The 17949-nt window shown below is 47.3% G+C and overlaps 1 protein-coding gene across 5 annotated transcripts in view; it reads left to right on the forward strand.

The window, feature by feature from the left end:
* Positions 1-17949, forward strand: part of ATXN7L1 (ataxin 7 like 1) — a 244259-nt gene that overhangs the window by 96139 nt on the left and 130171 nt on the right. Inside the window, exon 4 of one of the 5 annotated variants that reach the window (XM_042964600.1) lies at positions 14261-15371. The exons of the other annotated variants lie outside the window; for them this stretch is intronic. Coding sequence (XP_042820534.1) covers positions 14261-14346 — 86 coding nt within the window. The 3' untranslated portion in view covers positions 14347-15371. Of the gene's footprint in view, positions 1-14260; positions 15372-17949 lie in introns of those variants that run through there. 5 annotated transcript variants of the gene reach the window in all.

Here is a 17949-nt window from a genome sequence, read left to right on the forward strand (position 1 = left end):
TACATACACACACACACACACACCCCAGACTAGAGGTAGTTTCAAGAAGCCAGGAACCCTATCGTCACGCTCACATCTCTGTGTTAATAATGAGCGCTGAATATACAGTTGGTGCTCAATGTACTTTTTTTTAATGTTTATTTTTGAGAGAGACAGAGCGTGAGCAGGGCAGGGACAGAGAGAGAGGGGGAGACAGAGAATCTGAAGCAGGCTCCAGGTTCCGAGCTGTCAACACAGAGCCTGATGAGGGGCTCGAACCCATGAACCGCAAGGCCATGACCTGAGCCAAAGTGAGGCACTTGACCGACTGAGCCACCTACACGCCCCTCAGTATACCTCTTAAAAAATGACTCTTGTGAGAAAGGAGGGAGGAAGCAAACAATGAAGGAAAATTGGCTTGCTGTTTGTGAAGAAGCCAAATCCCACCTGTAAACGAGTATATTCATGTAGCAGATTCCACTCCTTGAAAGAGAAAGACTGTCTCTGTTCAGATACAGTTGGAGAGGCTGCAACGGGGGAAATGACCTTCCTCGTTGAGCGCTTGGGAGGCTGCCGCTTTGATCCCTGACCACAGCTGATTTCTGGAGGGCTGTCCCTGTAACGTGACCCCCGGCTTCTGACTCATCACTGGCTACACCATTCCATTCCTGAGAGCTGTATCAACCGAGGAAAATTAGGGGAACAGTCATCGCTTTATTTAAATCCAAGGAAAGAATGTTGCCAACAGTGATTCAAAAGGTCGCTTTGCAATTCTCCCCGTCCTGAGCCATGAGGAGAGCAGGATTTCCCAAGCAGCATTTCCTCCCCGGAGCAGAGAACCAGCACTCCGAGCGCTAGAGTTTGGGGTGACCGCGTATGCACGGGCAGCACGGCGCCCAGATCCCCTCCGGAAGTTCACAGCAGCTGTTAGCGGATTAATGTGCTCTGAGGTCTTGGAGTAAAAACCAGAAGCATCTCTTTCATTGTGGAGTCTCATCACTCTTAATTTATCAGAAGTCAGCCACAGGCACTGGGTAGTAATCATCATCATCATGCACTTTTGTTTCAAAAAATGTGGCCCTAGACACAATTCCACTTCATCCCGAGCTGGAGCAGAGAAACCTGGAGGAAAAACTGGCCACAGAGAGAGAGTCCACTCCCCGCCCCCCTACACACACACACACACACACACACACACACACACACACACACATACAGCCATGTGCACTGTACTTTACAAACAGAAGGGCATTCAAGGGTGTGGTGATTATACATAATTTTCATCTCACACCCTGGTGCTGGGGCCCAGCTCCTGTCTAAGCTGGACCCCTGCTGAACAGTTGTCCTTTCAGAAGGGCCTCCTCTCTCAAGGAGTTGATTCTCCTTAGTGTTTTGCTGGGGTCACTGAGAGTCAGTTACCTCCCAGAGCATCCCATACGAGGAGCCCATGTATAGGTTCACCTCAGGGACTTTAAAGAAGGTTCCAAACTCTATTGCTTTTCTTAAAATGTTTATTTATTTATTTAAACATTGATTTACTTATTTTAACGCTTATTTATTTTTGAGAGACAGAGCGTGAGCAGAGGAGGGGCAGAGAGAGAAAGAGACACAGAATCCGAAGCAGGCGCCAGGCTCTGAGATGTCAGCACAGGGCCCAACACGGGGCTTGAACTCATGGACCATGACATCATGACCTGAGCCAAAGTCTGATGCTTAACTGACTGAGCCACCCAGGCGCCCCCAGCCCTATTGCTTCTAAAATCAAAGTGGTTCTCCCCATCGTGTGCACATTTACTATGGCAGATTTCTTCTCCCCTCCTCTGGAAAAAAAGTGCTGTTAAACTGATTTGACTTCTTAACAATTAACGGTGTCCTGGAACAGAGGAACTGCTGCAGCGGATGGTTTGTGTCGGACTTTCCCCGTGCTCTTGCACAGAGCCGGGCTGTTTGGAAAAGTATGCCAGTTAGGCAGTGCAGGAGCCGCGTGGGAAATAAATGGGTCTGGGGGAGCATGTAGACTGGGGGTAATGAATGATGAGAGGCTGAGCCAGCAACTTCACTGGGATGAATCCTGCTGCACATGGAATGAAGAACCTTTCTTCCCAGAGAAAGCAACCATAGCCTTTGTTTTACAAAACCGCAACTACAGATTTCTGTCCCAGGTTTGGTTTCTGACTGACCCTGGGACAGGTTTGCTTACTAGCATCACAGATGCTTTGCTTTTCTCCCCCAGGAATTAGTTCTTCAGATTCCTGAGTCTCCTACAGAGGTGCCTGTGGCTTCGTTCGGGTTGTGCCTATGGTTCCTGCTCATCGCCCTAAGTGGCCTTCCCCACCCCACGCGTTACCCTGTGCAACAAGTGCCTGCCTCCAGCAGGAGCACGCTGCACCCCTGCCATCGGTAGGGTCGCGCTGACGCCAGCCCAGACTGGCCCCCTCACTCAGTGACCCGCATTACCGTCAGCTCTGGGCGTCATCTTGACGGCACTATCTGCAGGTACATAGGAGTCAGGTTACCAGTGTGTTTAAGAATGGCAGCTCTTAAAGGCGCCGGGGTGGCTCAGTCGGTTGAGCATCCAGCTTCAGCTTCGGTCATGATCTTGTGGTTCGTGGGTTCGAGCTCCTCATGACAGCTGTGCTCTCAGCTCAGAGCCTGGAGCCTGCTTCGGATTCTGTGTCTCCCTCTCTCTGCCCCTCCCCTGCTCACGCTCTCTCTCTCTGTCTCTCTCAAAAATAAATAAAAACATTTAAAAAGAAGAAGAAGAAGAACGGCAGCACCTCCAAATTCTTATTCTGCTTTCCCAGCTGCCCTGTCAGATCCTCACCGCTGCGACCCTCTGGGGTTTTGTAGGTGGGGCACCTCCATCCCTCTGACAGACCTTTGCCTCTGCTACTCTCTGAAGGGAGGTGGTGTTTGCCACAAGGGTCTGGGAGACCAGCAGGGAGGTCCAGAGGTGGGGGGGGGGGATGCCCCTGAGAGCTGCCCTAATGTTTGTGAGCCAGGAAACCACCGTGCTGCTTCAACCGCCACAGGTGCCCCCGACACAGGCAGAAGAGCCACGTCTCCTCTCTTTTCTCGTCTCTCTTTCTGCCTCCCACCCCCACTCCCCCGCAGAGCTTACAGACCTGTCATTAATTCGATTTGATCCACATTACCCTGATCCTGCATTCCATCCATTTTCTGTTGTTTGGTGTTTTTCTCTCTAATATTTGTTTCATTAGTCAACCAGCACTGGAATCGTATTGGGTTGGCAGCACAGTCCAGGGGGAGGACCATCTGTCTGGTTTGGGTTTTATTTTGAGGGATTCCTGGGGGGGAAGTGCGTTCCTCCCCACAGGATAAATGGACCTGTATTTTTTCCTGTGTATCTCCTAGGCAGCATTCCCTGACCATTTTTCAGAAGTGGTTGGCCCTGTGAAAAAGCAACCAGAAGGCCTCGTACAAACTGTCACCTGCAGTGTTTATTCCAGAACACTATTGATTGTAAGACTCCACGTCAGCAGAATAGCACCCCTGCCCAGGTGCCAGCAGCATGTCCAGGCCAGTCTCCAGCCAGCCAGCATCAGTGAGCAGAAAGAGATGGGTGTATGGTGCGGCCAGCAGGGCACGGCCTGGGGAACGAGCCAGTAGCCGCTCCTGGTGCTGCACCACTGGGTCATAACGGACCCATGCACATCCCTCTTTCATTCCTCCTGGGACTCAGGTACCTCACCTTCCCTTTGGTTTATAATTTAGTTCCAAGCACAAAACAATGAAGCTATCATGGCTTAGGGAGTTTCCTGTGTCTGGTGATAGCCCTTGACAAATGTTATGTAAGTTAACCTGGTCCCATAGCACCTAGGCCACACATAGGGGAAAAAAAAAAAAATCACACAGCCACAGTTTAGGAGTACGGCTTTAGTTTTCAGATGCAAAGAGTAGTAGGGGAGGCCTTACCATTGTTTTATTTTTTGATTTTTGGCTTAGTTTATGATGGCCAGAGAACATTAGCTATCAGTTACCCATTTTATAACTTAACGATATTTCCTTCGTAACTAGTTAGCATGTGACCATTTTTTAAAAATGTTTCCTAGGTGATTAGAAGATTTATTTAATCTCTCTTTTGTGTGCAAGGTTCTACATATTTATTATTTTGTTGTTCAGATCTTGTGTATCCTTGCCATTTTTGTCTGTTTGGTCTGTAATTTCTGAGAAAGGGGTTTTAAGTCTCCTATGATGGTTGTAAGTGTGTCAGTCTCTCTTGGAACTTAGACGGCTTTTGATCTACAGTATTGAGGCTTCACTGTTGGATACCTATAGGTTTATGACACATGGCTTTTTTGTGGTGGAATCTTCATCCTATTAACTTTTCCCTTAGGTCCTATTGTATCTGATTAACTCTCCTACCCAGTTTTCTTTTGGTCAATATGTATTTACCTTATCTCTCCAGTCTTTTATTTTCAACTTTTCTTTGTCATCTTGTCTTGGACAGCTCTCTTGTAAACAGTATATAGCTAGCTTTTGTAAAAGTCCAATCTGATAGTGTCTTTTAATAGGTGAGTTTTATCCATTTACGTTTATTGTGATTACTTTATATATTTGGACTTATTTCTATCTTTTGAGTTTCTTATTGCCTTGATTTTTGTTTGCTTATTTGTTCTCTTTACCTGTCCTCCATTAAATTGACAAAGTTTTCTTAACCTTCTCTCCATTTTTCATTTGCTAGTTTGACCACAATAGATTTTATTTTATTTCTACATCTATCTATATATAAATCTATTTTTTAATCTTATTTGGCGATTGCCATTAAGTTTTTAATATGCATACTAAACAGTAATTTCTTTTCCAAGAAAGGCTATGGTTTTCCAGTATTGCTGTGTCCTCAAGCAGCACAAACACTTTTGCACACTTTTCTCTTAAGTCAACTGGTAATGACAATAAAGAGTTGAAATTGTGGCCCACAACGTTGCCATGCATTCTCAGCCTACTGACTCACAGGGGGATTAGAGGTACCCCGATTGATTTATGAAGCATGAACTTTTTGCTAATTCACTCTATTTTACACCCTGGGGTGTTTTTGGACATCTGTCAAGTTCAGAGTGACATGTTCATTTCCAGTTTGTAAAAATATATCTCAAAAACAAATTCTTTTGAATTGTAGTTTAACTATTTTTGTACAAATCCCTCTAAAATCTCAAAAAAAAAAAAAGAAAAGAAAAGAAAAAGGAGGAAAAGAAAAGAAAGAAAGAATCTGTCTCTCAAGTTCCTGAAAATGTTCTGAAGTGGCATTGGATAAAAGAGAATGCAGAATCCCGTGCTCTACTGCTAGGGCCTGTTCCCATAAATCCTGTTCGTCATGTGTAATGATTTTCAGTGAGAAAATGAAGGGGCTTCTCCCTGCTGACACCTGCTTACTTATCCCTTGATTCTCGAACTTTAATGTGCATATGAATCCCCCAGGAGTTTGCAAAATGCTAAATTGCTAAAATGCAGATTCTGGATTCAAGTATGTCTATATTTCTGATATGCCTCTGGGTAATATGCTGGTGCTTTTGGCACACAGACCACATTGGAGTAACAAGTGCTTGGAGAATAAAATTTAGCTAGGAAGATAGGGGCCTCAGCCCTCGGTCAGGGTTCCATGATACTTCACAGAACGGCAGATAGCAGAAGAAATACTCTCTTTGCAGTGGTTTGGGATTCAGGATCATTCGAATTCGGAAAGTCTCCTTACGGCTTTAAGGTCTGGCAGAGCCCAGAATGAACGCTCATTCTGTGCACTGTGAGTCCCTCTTGCCTCTGTCGGCTCTGCCTTCCCTCTGGAGGTCGGCACGGCACATGCTTCAAGTCTCAGGCCTGTCACTGTGTCATGTAGATGTGACACCATGAGTCAGTGCCCAAGAAGGAGCCTGCCTGGGGCCAGGGGCAGGTTTCCTGGTAATTTATGTTTAAGACAAGCTTTTAATAGAGATACACTTTTAAATAGTAACCAGGAAAAAGATTCTCTCTTCTTAACGGGTAGCCATTTATAGGACTCAGCTGTTGAGGCTCAAGGGTAGCATTAGGCTTAAGTTTAATCTTCTGTATATACCATAATTTACAGCACCGAGTAAAGCATTGTACGTACAACCATTTCAGTCATTTGCTGTGATAAATAGCTATTGCTCTTGGCGGAACAGAAACACCATCTCTGCTTTCCATTTATGAATATTGAATGGTCTCGGGCAGACGTTCGCTATAAGTTTTTAAAGGGGAAATCCCCACTGAACGCAACTCCTCACTAGCCCCAAGTACAATTTCCCTGCTCTGCGCACCAGTCAGCCCTCAATCCACGTGTATCCTGGTGAATCCTGCACAGAGCACTTCGGACAATTCCAAGTTCTCATCCTACCGATTTGTACCACATGCCTCGGGTTGTTTGGTAGATTTAGCTGGTGGCAGGAAGCCACTGACAGGACTCAGGGAAATATCTTAAAGGTGATAATCTGATGCCGGAAAAATAGAAGGGATGTGATTCTGTCGGATTCCTGACAACGAGAAGGTGGTGTCAGCTAGGGAAATTGCAGCTAATGGGGGCAAAGGGGGGGGCTGGGGGAATGTTAAGACGATAAATCTCTAGGGATCTACTCTTTAGGAACTCAGAGACACACATGCCTCCCTGCAGACTTCCTTTAGTTCAGATACCTTATTCTCTGCCCTCTGGGAGGAGGCAAAATGGATACTCAAGTATGACACTTGGTAGAGTGAACAGCTTGTCTTTGGAAGTCCCCTGGGTCTGAGTCGGCTGGTCACCGTAGAGTCAGGCTTCCAGAAACTACCCCCTGAGCCCCTTTCCTTCCCCCATGGGAATTTTCTGCATTAGGGATTAAAATCCTTAGAGTGGCATTCCTTGATTTGTCTCACGGTTATGAGTACCCACTATGTGTCAAGCTTTACATTGAATGGTGAGACAGGACTCAGAGGAGAACATAAGGAGGAGGGCGAACAAGGAGAAGAGCACCCCTTGGCCTCCTTTTGAGTGATGTCACATAGACCCCCTTCTGTGGCCACTCCAAATGCCACCTATCAGCAGCATCTCTCTAAAATGTTTCCTTTGAATACAGAGATTAGAGGCTTCTGTTCTCACTCCAGCCTTTTGAGGGTGATCGTATATCTATAGAAATATCTTCGATTTCTACGGCATCTTGCCCTTTACGAAACACTCACTAGTAGCTTGTTCATTTTCACCATGATAACGACTGATAGAGGCTGGCTTCCCAGATTTGGAAGCTCAGAGAAGTTCGGCGACTTTCCTAAGGTCGCTGATGGATAGGGGCAGAGCTGGGATTAGTACTCAGGACTCCTGAATGTGAGCTCAGTACATTCTCCATGAACAGAGACCCCGGGGGGGGGGGGGCGGTAATGCACAGCAGCAGCAAAATATTGGAGGCAGGTGTACTTTTATGCAACTTCTAACCTTTACCGTCTCTAATCCCAGACCTAGAGGCAACCAGCACATCGTCTGGCTTTGTTGTGTCTGCCTCACATGGGGTCCAAGCTTTCTGTAATAACCATTTGAAACACCGTCTTACCAGTTCTGATTCTGAAGGAATAGTATTCAGTCGGCTTCTGGGTCATGATCCACCCTTTCATTTCCTGGCCAGCAGATTCCATCAGGACAAAGTTACGGTCATTTTAGCAGCCGCCGTAGGCGTTTGGTTGTGTTCTGCATGAGAATAAATCCGTTCAGCATTCTGATTAGTGACAACCAGTGCTGAGAGAATTGTGCGGGCCAGAAACTCCAAGTATGTGTTTCATGCGTGTAAACCTACTAATGAGAATGGGGTTTGGCAGAAAGCTGAGCATTGACGTTCCTGCCACCAGAGCTTAGAGTTGCTTGTTAGTATTCTGAGAGCTGGATTATAGACGCAGATACAATACAATTTGATCTTGATAACATCTCTCATTCCCAGGCCTCAGATAAGTCTGTTAAACGGGAAGAGGGGAGGAAGCAATCTGGAAAGAGAATTGTATATAAGTGGCTCAAGAGACCTGGCAATTTAGGACTCCTTTGCAACCTTGCTGTGACCTCCCACCTCTCTTTGCCCCTCTGTGGAATGGCCATGGTGGTTCTGCTCCATGGTTATTCTTAGAAATGAATAACTTGAACACGCCTTGGCATGTGACTTGTGCTATAAATATGCCTTGCTGCCATGTGGAAAAAGGAGTTTTTAGCTGAAATGCATGATGAGGCGAAGCAGGGAACGTCAGTCCCTGGCAGCAGGCGCCTTGCCCGAGACAGGAGAGGTATGAGGGAGAGGGCCAGGTGCTTGTCTGAGAGAGGAGAACATAGAGACCATCTCTGAAGCAGTCTGGGGCAACATGGTGGAATGTTCAAAACCAACACACACAAAATAAACGTTGGAACGTCTGGCCTGAATTTAGCAACAAATAAGGGACTGGAGATGAGCCTCTGTCTCTTCACATTGCAGGCTCTGTGCTCCAGCTCCGGCCGTCCACTGACTTCTAGAGGGTTGGGCCTGGGGCAAGAGGAGGACCTAGGCAAATCAGTGCCCATGTGGTGAGGTTCAGCTGCTATATTTGAAAGAGGACTGGATTAGGGAAGCATCACAGGGTTAGGCACAAGCCAGACCCTGGAGCCAAGCTGCCTTGGTGTACTTATGGCTCTGCTCCCCATCAGCCCATCCCTCAAGCTCTCCATGCCTCAGTTTTCTCATCTACAAGATGAGAATGATATCGATACCTGTCTTAGAGGTGGTCAGGAAGCTAAAATGAGTAAACACGAGTGTAACGCTGACAAGAGCACCCGACATCTCTCTACATAAGCAGTGAGGGCTTCTCCAGCCCTGCGAACGCCAGCCTATGGCAGAGAAGAAACACAACCTGGATTGGCTGAGGAAAGTTCACCTCCAGAGGACTGAGTGTGTTGGCCATGGATTACATGGTCATTCCCAGAGAGGCAGCATCGGCTAGAAGGAAGAAGAGTCACAGCCAGACGAGAGCCAGCGTTGGCTGGACCACCGGCTGTATCCACAAAAGCAGATTCCAGTGGCCGGCATCCTAGAAATTTTTGTCCCTTTATCTCACACAAGTCTGTCTTTCCCAGCGTCATTTACTGATACTGTATCTCTGCTCTGGAATCCTACAGAATCCTTCCCCTGTTATCTGTCTGCCTCAACATGGGAAAAATCCCTCTCATCTGGAATTCCTGTCTAATGCCTGCCGTCCTGCCTCACTGCAGTGTGTGGGCAGGACCGCTCTCTGCTGCACATGCTTCAGAATGACTGGATTTCAGGCTTTCAGAGCAAGTGTCTTTAAATCCACCGGTGAAAGGAGACAGCAGTCATCTGCTGGCTGGTGTTTGCCAAAATGTGGCCTTATGACGGGATGGAGTGATGGCTCCTGGCATGAGAACCGGTTCCCCCTGGGCATACACCCAGCCTGAACAGCTCCTTTAAAACCAGAAGCAATTTGTCATCTTTTGATTCTCTTCCAGCACTGTCCCTGTCACAGGTAGATAAATGAGGCGGCATATGGGTGTCCAAACGCGGGAACGTCTAATCCCCGCGGTTTCCCGCAGAGCCGTCACTCCACGAGGGTGGAGAGCACAGTGGGGTGGTCCCTGGCTCCGGGATTGTCACCACGAGCAAATTTTTTCATCGCGTGTCCCATTTATATGCATGAAATGCTTTCTCAGAATCTCCCAGCCCCCGGTGTGCCACTGATAGGTGCGTTTCTCATTTCAGAATCCTGAAATGAATCATACATTTGTGAGCTCACCTTCTTATGTCTCTAGCTCCACAGAATGCCACCAATCAAATCGGTGTCTCGGCAGAAGTCAGCAAGCACCCCTGAATTAGAAATAGATAGGGGTTGGGCTCTGTGTTCTAAAAAGCCTTGATGACAGAAGGCCAGTGGGAAAGGCGGATGCATTTCAGGTCACCTCAAGTTGCATGCTCTGTATATGGCTTGAAAGATACCCTTTGACACGGCCCACGTGGACTTTCCATTTCCCTGGTGGTGTATAACTGAAGTCACCAGGTGATTTGCAAGGATGCAGTAAGCGGATGTGACCTCCTGATGCCTCTCGCTTGCCAAAACGTGGGTGACCCGTGATGCCCGTGTAAATGAAGGATAGTCCTATGTGGCGGATGAGCTCTGCTAGCCAGGGCAGGCCTGGTGCCCATGCCAGGGTCTGAGTGTGTTGTTGGTCCTGCCAGACAGCTTTGATGTCGTCTATGGTCATCAGTCACCCCCTTCACCCCCGTGGCTGCCGGATTAACTGGGCAGCTACAGTCACAAGAGCCCGGGCTTGGCTGGATTAACTCAAGTTCATCGCTAACCACAGGAAAATCATCTGCCCTGATAGTGTTGCAGTGAGTCATTGAGCATCACTGGGGCACCCTGAGAAAAGAGCAAATGTGGAGCATTTTCTCAAAGCTGGATCTATTGAGCATGCAGCAGATTTCTCGCAGGCCACCATAAAGGCTTTATGGCCAGCTCCTAATTATCTATGGTACTGAAGGAGAAATCTAGCATGACCTTTCACATTTAAAAATAAATCCCTCTATTGAACTTGACCCAGTGGTTTCATACTAGAAATCTATTAGGGGAAGGTGGTATTTCCTTTTATGTTTTCCCATTTAACCAGTAGTTTTAATGAGCAACAAAATGACCTAACGGGGCTGGGAGTACAGCACAGGAAGGTAATTGGCGTGAGGTTAAGGGATGGGTCCAGGCCTATTTCCTGCCTCGTTCGGCCTCTGTTCTTCTACTGACTGCGTTTGTTTGCTGCATCTACTTTATAAGGTCAGGAGAAGATCAAATGTAGAAATATCCCCAAGCCTAGCCAGAGGAAGCACACAGAACATCTTAGCTGTTATGACTTATGTAGATTTACAGAAACTCTTACTTCATCAAGAGGACGAAACGACAGATGAGTTTGTTTATAAAAGACAGGTGCGAATCTAAGTGAATCTTTAAGGTAATTCTGTATTTCATTCATGGCGAAATCACATCATCTTTTTTTTTTTTTTAAGCTTAAAAGGCTGAGCCAGCTGTGCATGATATATTAAATACACACATTTACTTCGGAAAAGTTACGATTTTAAGAGTATGATCATTCCTGGGGGGGGGGGGGCACGACAGGGACAATTTTCATATACCTCTTGCCCATTGAAAAGAGTTACGTGTAAAGAATGATTTCCATTCCTTGGATTGGTGTCTTCAAATTCCTGCCTTCTTTTCAAGTGTGGTCATATAGCAAGAGAAGGGAAGACTGTGAGCTGCTTAAGGAAGGAGTTCCTTATAAATCCTCTTTGTTGTCCCAGAGTGTCTGGCAAATAGTCACTCAGTCAATGTCTTATGAATGAAGGAATCAATAATTTAGATATTTAATCCTTTATGTCAGTGTTACTCAACCTTGAGCCATGCATCAGAATTGTTCCGGGGCTTGTTAAAACACAGACTGCTGGGTCCCACCCTCAGAGTTTCTGATTCGATGGGTCTGGAGTGGGACCTGAGAATGTGCATTTTCACAAAGCCTCTGGATGATGCTGGTGCTGTTGGCCCAGGGCTGTACTTTCACCTGTTTCAAGACTTCCAAGAGACTAACATCTGTAGTTGTCTGACCTTGCCCTGGGTAACTAAGATAGATTTTGTAAAAATTACCAGGATTTGATCAGATAGAAAAGCAACCTGCATTTTTTTTTAATTGAAAACTACATTTTGGGGGCGCCTGGGTGGCTCAGTTGGTTAAGCGTCCGACTTCAGCTCAGGTCATGATCTTGCAGTTCCTGAGTTCGAGGCTGGCATCCTGAGTTTGAGCTCTGTACTGACAGCTCAGAGCCTGGAGCCCGCTTTAGATTCTGTGTCTCCCTCACTCTCTGCCCCTTCCCTGCCCACTTGCACTCCGTCTCTCTCTCTCAACAATAAATAAACATTAAAAGGAAAAGAAAGAAAAAGAAAACTACATTTTGTTCCTTGTATAATTATGAGAGATGTGAGAATCAGATCACCACCTTCTTCTTAATTATGGTCTCTGCTGGCAGGACGCACCCACTCCAGGAGGGTGGGGGAGGGTGGTACTCTTCCAACACTTAAGCCAGATTGTACCTCCATCCACTTTGGGAATCTCTTCTTAGTGTCAGAGGTGCTTAACTGCAAAGCTGAAACGAGACATGATCTTTTCCAGAAACTGCAGATGAGCAAAAAGGGTACAGGAGATGAGCATATGATACAAAAGGGAACAAGTTCCTTGCGAAGTCTTTTCATGCTGGCTGTCGGCCTGACTGAAGTCATTAGGCCCACAGGATTCAGAAACACAGAGGGAGTTTCATGGGTTGAGGAAGGCTGCTTTCTGCAAAAAAGTTGTGCTAAGTCCAGATGTTACTTTGGACGGCAGGCAAAGAGCTAGACTTCCCAAACCCAGGCCACTGGGAAGCTCCCGCACTCCCCGCAGCCATGCATCCCCCCTCTTTTCAGGAAAGAGTCCTTGAGACTGTGAGGACCCTCAGAAGAGGCCAGGGACAGGTCAGTAGAGGGTGCCCCAGGGATACAAGACTCCCTGAACAAAGAGAAGAGATCAAAATGGAACCTAAGAAGGCAATTGAAGGGTAAGAGGGGACCAAGACCTTCCTCTGACGAGAATGCACAAGTAACCTATTGCTGTGTAACAAATGACCCCAACATCCAGCAGCTTAAAACCACAACTATGTTTTGTCTTACACAGTTTCCGCAGTTTCCGTGGGTCACGGACCTGGAGTGGTGTAGCTGGGTGGTTCTGGCTCAGGGACTCTCATGAGGTTGCAGTCAAACTGTCATCTGTGAGCCGCTGTCATCTGAAGGCTTGGCTGGGGCCGAAGCTTGGCTCTACCAAGATGGCGCCCTCACCTGGCCGTAGTAGGCCTCTCCACAGGGCTGCTCGCAACCTAGCAATTAACTTCCCCCAGAGCCAACAACCTGAGAGGGAGGAAGTCAGAATGCTGAAACAAGTCCCTCCAGCTGGCCCCCACTCAAGGGGAAGGGAGTGAGGCGTCACCTCTTGAAGGAGGCATGCCGCCACAGAGCACGTCCCTTTCATCCTCCTCTTGCCAGGCCCAGAAAAGCACAAGAATAACTGATAAGGGGCCTTTTGGGAAAGGATGACGGGAGCTTTAAAAAGGACTCCGAAGGGCGCTGTGGCAAATTTGCCTGATCGGACTGAGGAGAGGTGGTTGTGGAGAGGAAGGGGCACTGGAAGCTCTGTGGGCTTTGAGCCCACTCTCCTTTAGGGGTCTCTTCAGGCCCAGGACTACTTTGCTTACAAGGGACTGAAGTCACCTGTGAGTCCCAAGGATCAGGTTTGGTTCCAGAGAAGAGGAAGCAGGGGCTCCTGCTGGAGAAGGAGCCATTGACAGCACTGGCATCGTCTAGGTCGTCTGGCCTGCCCGGGTCCCCCTAGGCAAAGAAGAGCAATTCCAGGCAGACACGGTGTCCTGCAATAAAGGGGAGCTTCTGGGCTGTGCCTTCCAGGAAGGATAAATTGGGGGTGGGGCATGTTAGGAAGCAGGAGAGGGGAGCCCCACTCTTTTTTATTAAATCAACCCCAGTTGGGATGATGGCTCAGTACCGCTAGGCACAGCAGCAGTCAACCCCTCGTGGCTTTGGCTCCTGGGTCCCACACAGAGACCACACATGGGGGTACATGTTTATTTTGGCCACCCGGGCTTCGTGAATGGATCCTGTTTAGCAGTCTTAAGCTGCAGACCGTTGGTGGTCATATTGTACTGTGTCTGTTCTTATCTCCCCTATCATCCCCAGGGAATAAGCTAATCAAACCTGCTGATGATTTTACACCAAGAAGGAGATAGCTAATAACTTGGATGACAAGTATTAGAATACAATGTGATGTGGATAAATTGGGCCCATGTATTAAGGGCTATAAAATGAGATTCCATCAAGGCATGAATAATGGTGCCTGTGGAAAGGATTAATCAAATACCCCATTAAAAGGTATGGGAATTCTGGTCAGACAGCCCCGGTTTAATTACACTCCGGCCCCCACCCCGCCCTCTCACTCGGTTCCCTCTGAAACTGCTTTCTGCTACAAGGAATGTGGGAAAGAGTTTAGAGGAAATTATAGAAAAATTGAGACATGCGTTTTGATAGAACAAGATCATGAAGACAGATTTAAGCAACCAGTGTTTAATTTAGGAAAAAGAGATAAGGCAATTGGCGTGAGTAATCATTTACAAATGTAATTTCCAAAGGAGCCCTGTTGATACCATTCAGCAAATGCCAACAAAGCATTTACTTTCCAAAGGGAGAAAGCAAGACAACAAGACAAATGGAGGCATCTCCAGAAATGGACCAGAGAGCAGCCAAGCCATAGAGAAGAATCAGATGTGAGAATGGGCAGTGCGGAAGGTAGACACAACATCTGAAAGCTCTTGGAGGACTGGCATTGTCTGGAGAAGGCTTCTTGGAAGAGGAGACTCCAGCAGAGCCCCGCAGTATGGACAAGCTCCCATGTACTGCAAATTCGTGAGCACACTCTGGTGACAGAGTTTAGGGAGAAAATGGGCTTGAGCGGAGCAGAGGGCATCTGTGGGATTCTTCTCTCCATTTCCACCACCACCACCCTGGTCCAAGCTGCCATCACTTCTCACCTGGAAAAGTACAAAAGCGTTTCAGCTGTCTTCCCTGCTTCCACTCTTGCTCCTCTATAGTCCATTCCACGCACAAAAGTCAGAATCAAAAAGTAAAGTTAATCATATTCTCTTGACTTATGGCTTCCCATTGCTTTTAAGCTAAAAGTAAATGATTATCATGGCTATAAAGTTTTGCATGGTCTGAACCACATCCTCTGCTAGGCCCCCTTTCACTCTATATGCCAATCAAGCTGACCTTCAGCATGTCAGCACACATTGGGTCCTGCTGCCACAGGGCCTTTGCGCATGCTTTTCCTCCTCTGATTTTTTTTCTTCCCATCTTCTTGAAGCTAACTCTGACTCATTCTTCAGAATGCATCTTAATGATTACTTCCTCCTGGAAGAGTTGTCTGGTTTTCATAGCTAAGTCAGCACTCTCTTCTACCTCACAAACAAATGTTCATTGTGTGACCATATGATTAATATTTATCTCCCCCACCAGGCCACATACTGTGAGAGGGAAGGGACCCAGTCTTTGCATCCCCCAGAGCCTAGCACAGTCTCAATAAATATATATTGACTGGATCATGACATTTAATTAGGAACAGTGTGACTAGTGGAGAAATTATGTTTGACCAGTATGTAGGAGAGTGCCATTGTGAATTCTTACTGGGATGAAAACCGGAATTCATGTTCAGACTCTGCCACCTGCTGGTCGTGCTGTTGTAAATAAATCACAGGTCTTCTCAGGGCCTGTTTCCTCATCTCTAACATGGGGGTACCAACAGCCACCTCACATGGTTGTGATGAGAAATTAATGAAATAATACTTATAAGCATTTTTTTAACTGTAAAAGCAGATGTAAATAGACTTTGTCATTTTTTCCAGTGTTTGTCACTATTGGATTGATGGAGGGATGGTTGGAAGGATGGAAGGATGGATGGACAAACGGATGAATGGATGGAAGGTTGGAGGGATGGATAGAAGGAAGGAAGGAAGGAAGGAAGGAAGGAAGGAAGGAAGGAAGGAAGGAAGGACAAACGGATGGATGGCCAAACAGATGCATGGATGGAAGGATGGATGGACAGACAGATGGTTGGATGAACAAATGGCTAGATGAACAGTTAGGGAGCCACTGTGAGAGCCATGAGGGGAACCAGGCACATGAGTAGCATGATGAAAGCCAAAAGAGGAGGAAATTTCAAGAAGTAGGAGGAGGCTTGTTGATGGACCACAACATCACATAGAGCAGAACAGGCCAGGAGAATGAGGCGGGGGGGGGGGGGTGGGGGGGGTGGGGGGGGTGGGGGGGCATGGGTCTTTTTAACTCGGACAGAAAGAAGTCATTGGTGACCTCAGGACAGGTCCTCCTCAGCCTTTTCATGTTGTCTGTGCTTTCAATGACATGCCTTAATTGTAACTTAATCACATTACTGATTTTTATCTTTTTGGGGAAAATCAAATTGATTTGCACATGCAACAAAATTGGTGAGATTACTCCAGCTGCTGCCAGCAGGTGCTGACAAGTACAGAAGTGAATGTCAGAGCATAAGAAAATACACTAAACATTTATTTTAATAAGCCCTAGTAAACCTTAGTTATTTATTAAATTGCCATGGATAATTAGGTTTCGGTTTCCAGGGTTGTTTCATTTTTAACTCCCTGTGTTCCAGTAGGAGGAACAGGGCTGGATGTGTGGGCAGGAACCTGTGTGAGATCCATCCAAGGGCAGTTTCACTGCTGTTAGCTTTTTGGGGTCTCTTTGATTACGTCTCACTTTCTACCACGACCATCCACACAGGGTAAGTCATTCTAACACACACGCACACACTCACACATACACACACGCACGCACACTAGCTGAGCACGTGGTGCTTTGGAGTGGCTGCTCCTCCAACATGGCGGCTTAGGCCTCACCCTGCCAGGCCCTGATCCAGCCAGTCTGTCTGTGTGCGGCCCCTGGGAGGGAGCAGCCCAGGCTGAACCTGAGCCCCACACTTACCATCTTAGGGCTGACTCTCAATAAGTTAAGAAACATGATGAGGGACGCCTGGCTGGCTCAGTTAGAAGAACATGCGACCCTTGATCTCATGAGTTCGAGCCCACATTGGGTGTAGAGATTACTAAAGAAAGACGTGAGGAGTACATGAAAGTCCAATGGCTACTTCCACATTCCTCTTCACCCCCGGCCCCCATGCTCCAAACCTGGCTGACAAAGTTCAGAACAAACTAGAAGAAAAAGCCACCGATTATTTCATTTCCATGTAGTAGTTGGTGGTGTGGAACATGGGTCTGTGGAGTAAGGAGGTGTTATTCAAGAAAACTTTAAAATGGCTCAGGGAGGGTTTGGCAATCCCCTCTCTAGTGCCTGTTCAGCACAATGGCTCAAGAGCGTGTTGCCCATCTAAAGACGGGTCCGTGTATGTCTCTGCCTCTTCCCCACATATCCCAGATCCAGAACTTTCTGTGATTCAAACGTTTAGTCAGTAAAGTGGTTTCCTATGAACTGATGCACACAGTTTGCCCAGGAGAAATTCCCAGGCCCTGGTCCATGTGTAAATGGCGCCGTCCCCAGAAGTCCCATTACATTCCAGCCTGGGAAAGGTGAGAGGTACTGAGCAGAGACCTCACACCCGCTTTCGGGTGTAACCCCTTGTGGGGAAGCTGGGTGGTCAGTGGGGGAGGTGGGGCTGTTACAGACAGGGCAGGACCCTCTCCCATGGCTGCATGGCCAGGGCAACAGAGCTGGAACCTGTGACCACTGATCTGTCCTCCCTCTGGCCCACCAAAGAATTAAACCCCAAAGCTCCGGAGTCCTTCTGATGTCCAAAAACACGAGGGCAAAATCTCCCACTTCAGACAGAAGAACGTGGTGCTTTAGACCTGGGCCTGGAAATGGGCTCGCAGCTCCGCTCTGCCTCGCCTGGCTCCTGTCCTCTCCTGGCTGACATCTCCTGTATAGAAAATGTAGAAAATGCTTTCTCAGAGAGGAGGTGTGAAGATGAAATGCCATGATGCACATGACATGCTTACACTGAAGGTCAGACGCTGGGTGGCTCTTCAAGGCTGAAGTTGGGAAAGTTAGGAAGAGAGGATCCCATGGTGGGTCTGGAGTAGTGGACAAGGACAAGAAAAGGGTTCGAGGAAGAGCTCTGTGGAAGTCCTAGTGCTCCAGAGATGGGCGCAGAGGAGCAGCCGGGAAGACCCGGGCTCAGACCCAACAGGACAGTGTCACAGAGCCCGGGCAGGAAGGAGTGCCAAGGAGTATCAGATCTTTCAGAAAGTTGGCCTGGGAGGAAAAAAAGCTTTTGAATCATATTTGCCTTTTCAGTGAAAGTGAATTCAAATTAATTTGGTTTTC

The sequence above is a fragment of the Panthera tigris genome, chromosome A2, assembly GCF_018350195.1.
Source record: "Panthera tigris isolate Pti1 chromosome A2, P.tigris_Pti1_mat1.1, whole genome shotgun sequence".
NCBI lineage: Eukaryota > Metazoa > Chordata > Mammalia > Carnivora > Felidae > Panthera > Panthera tigris.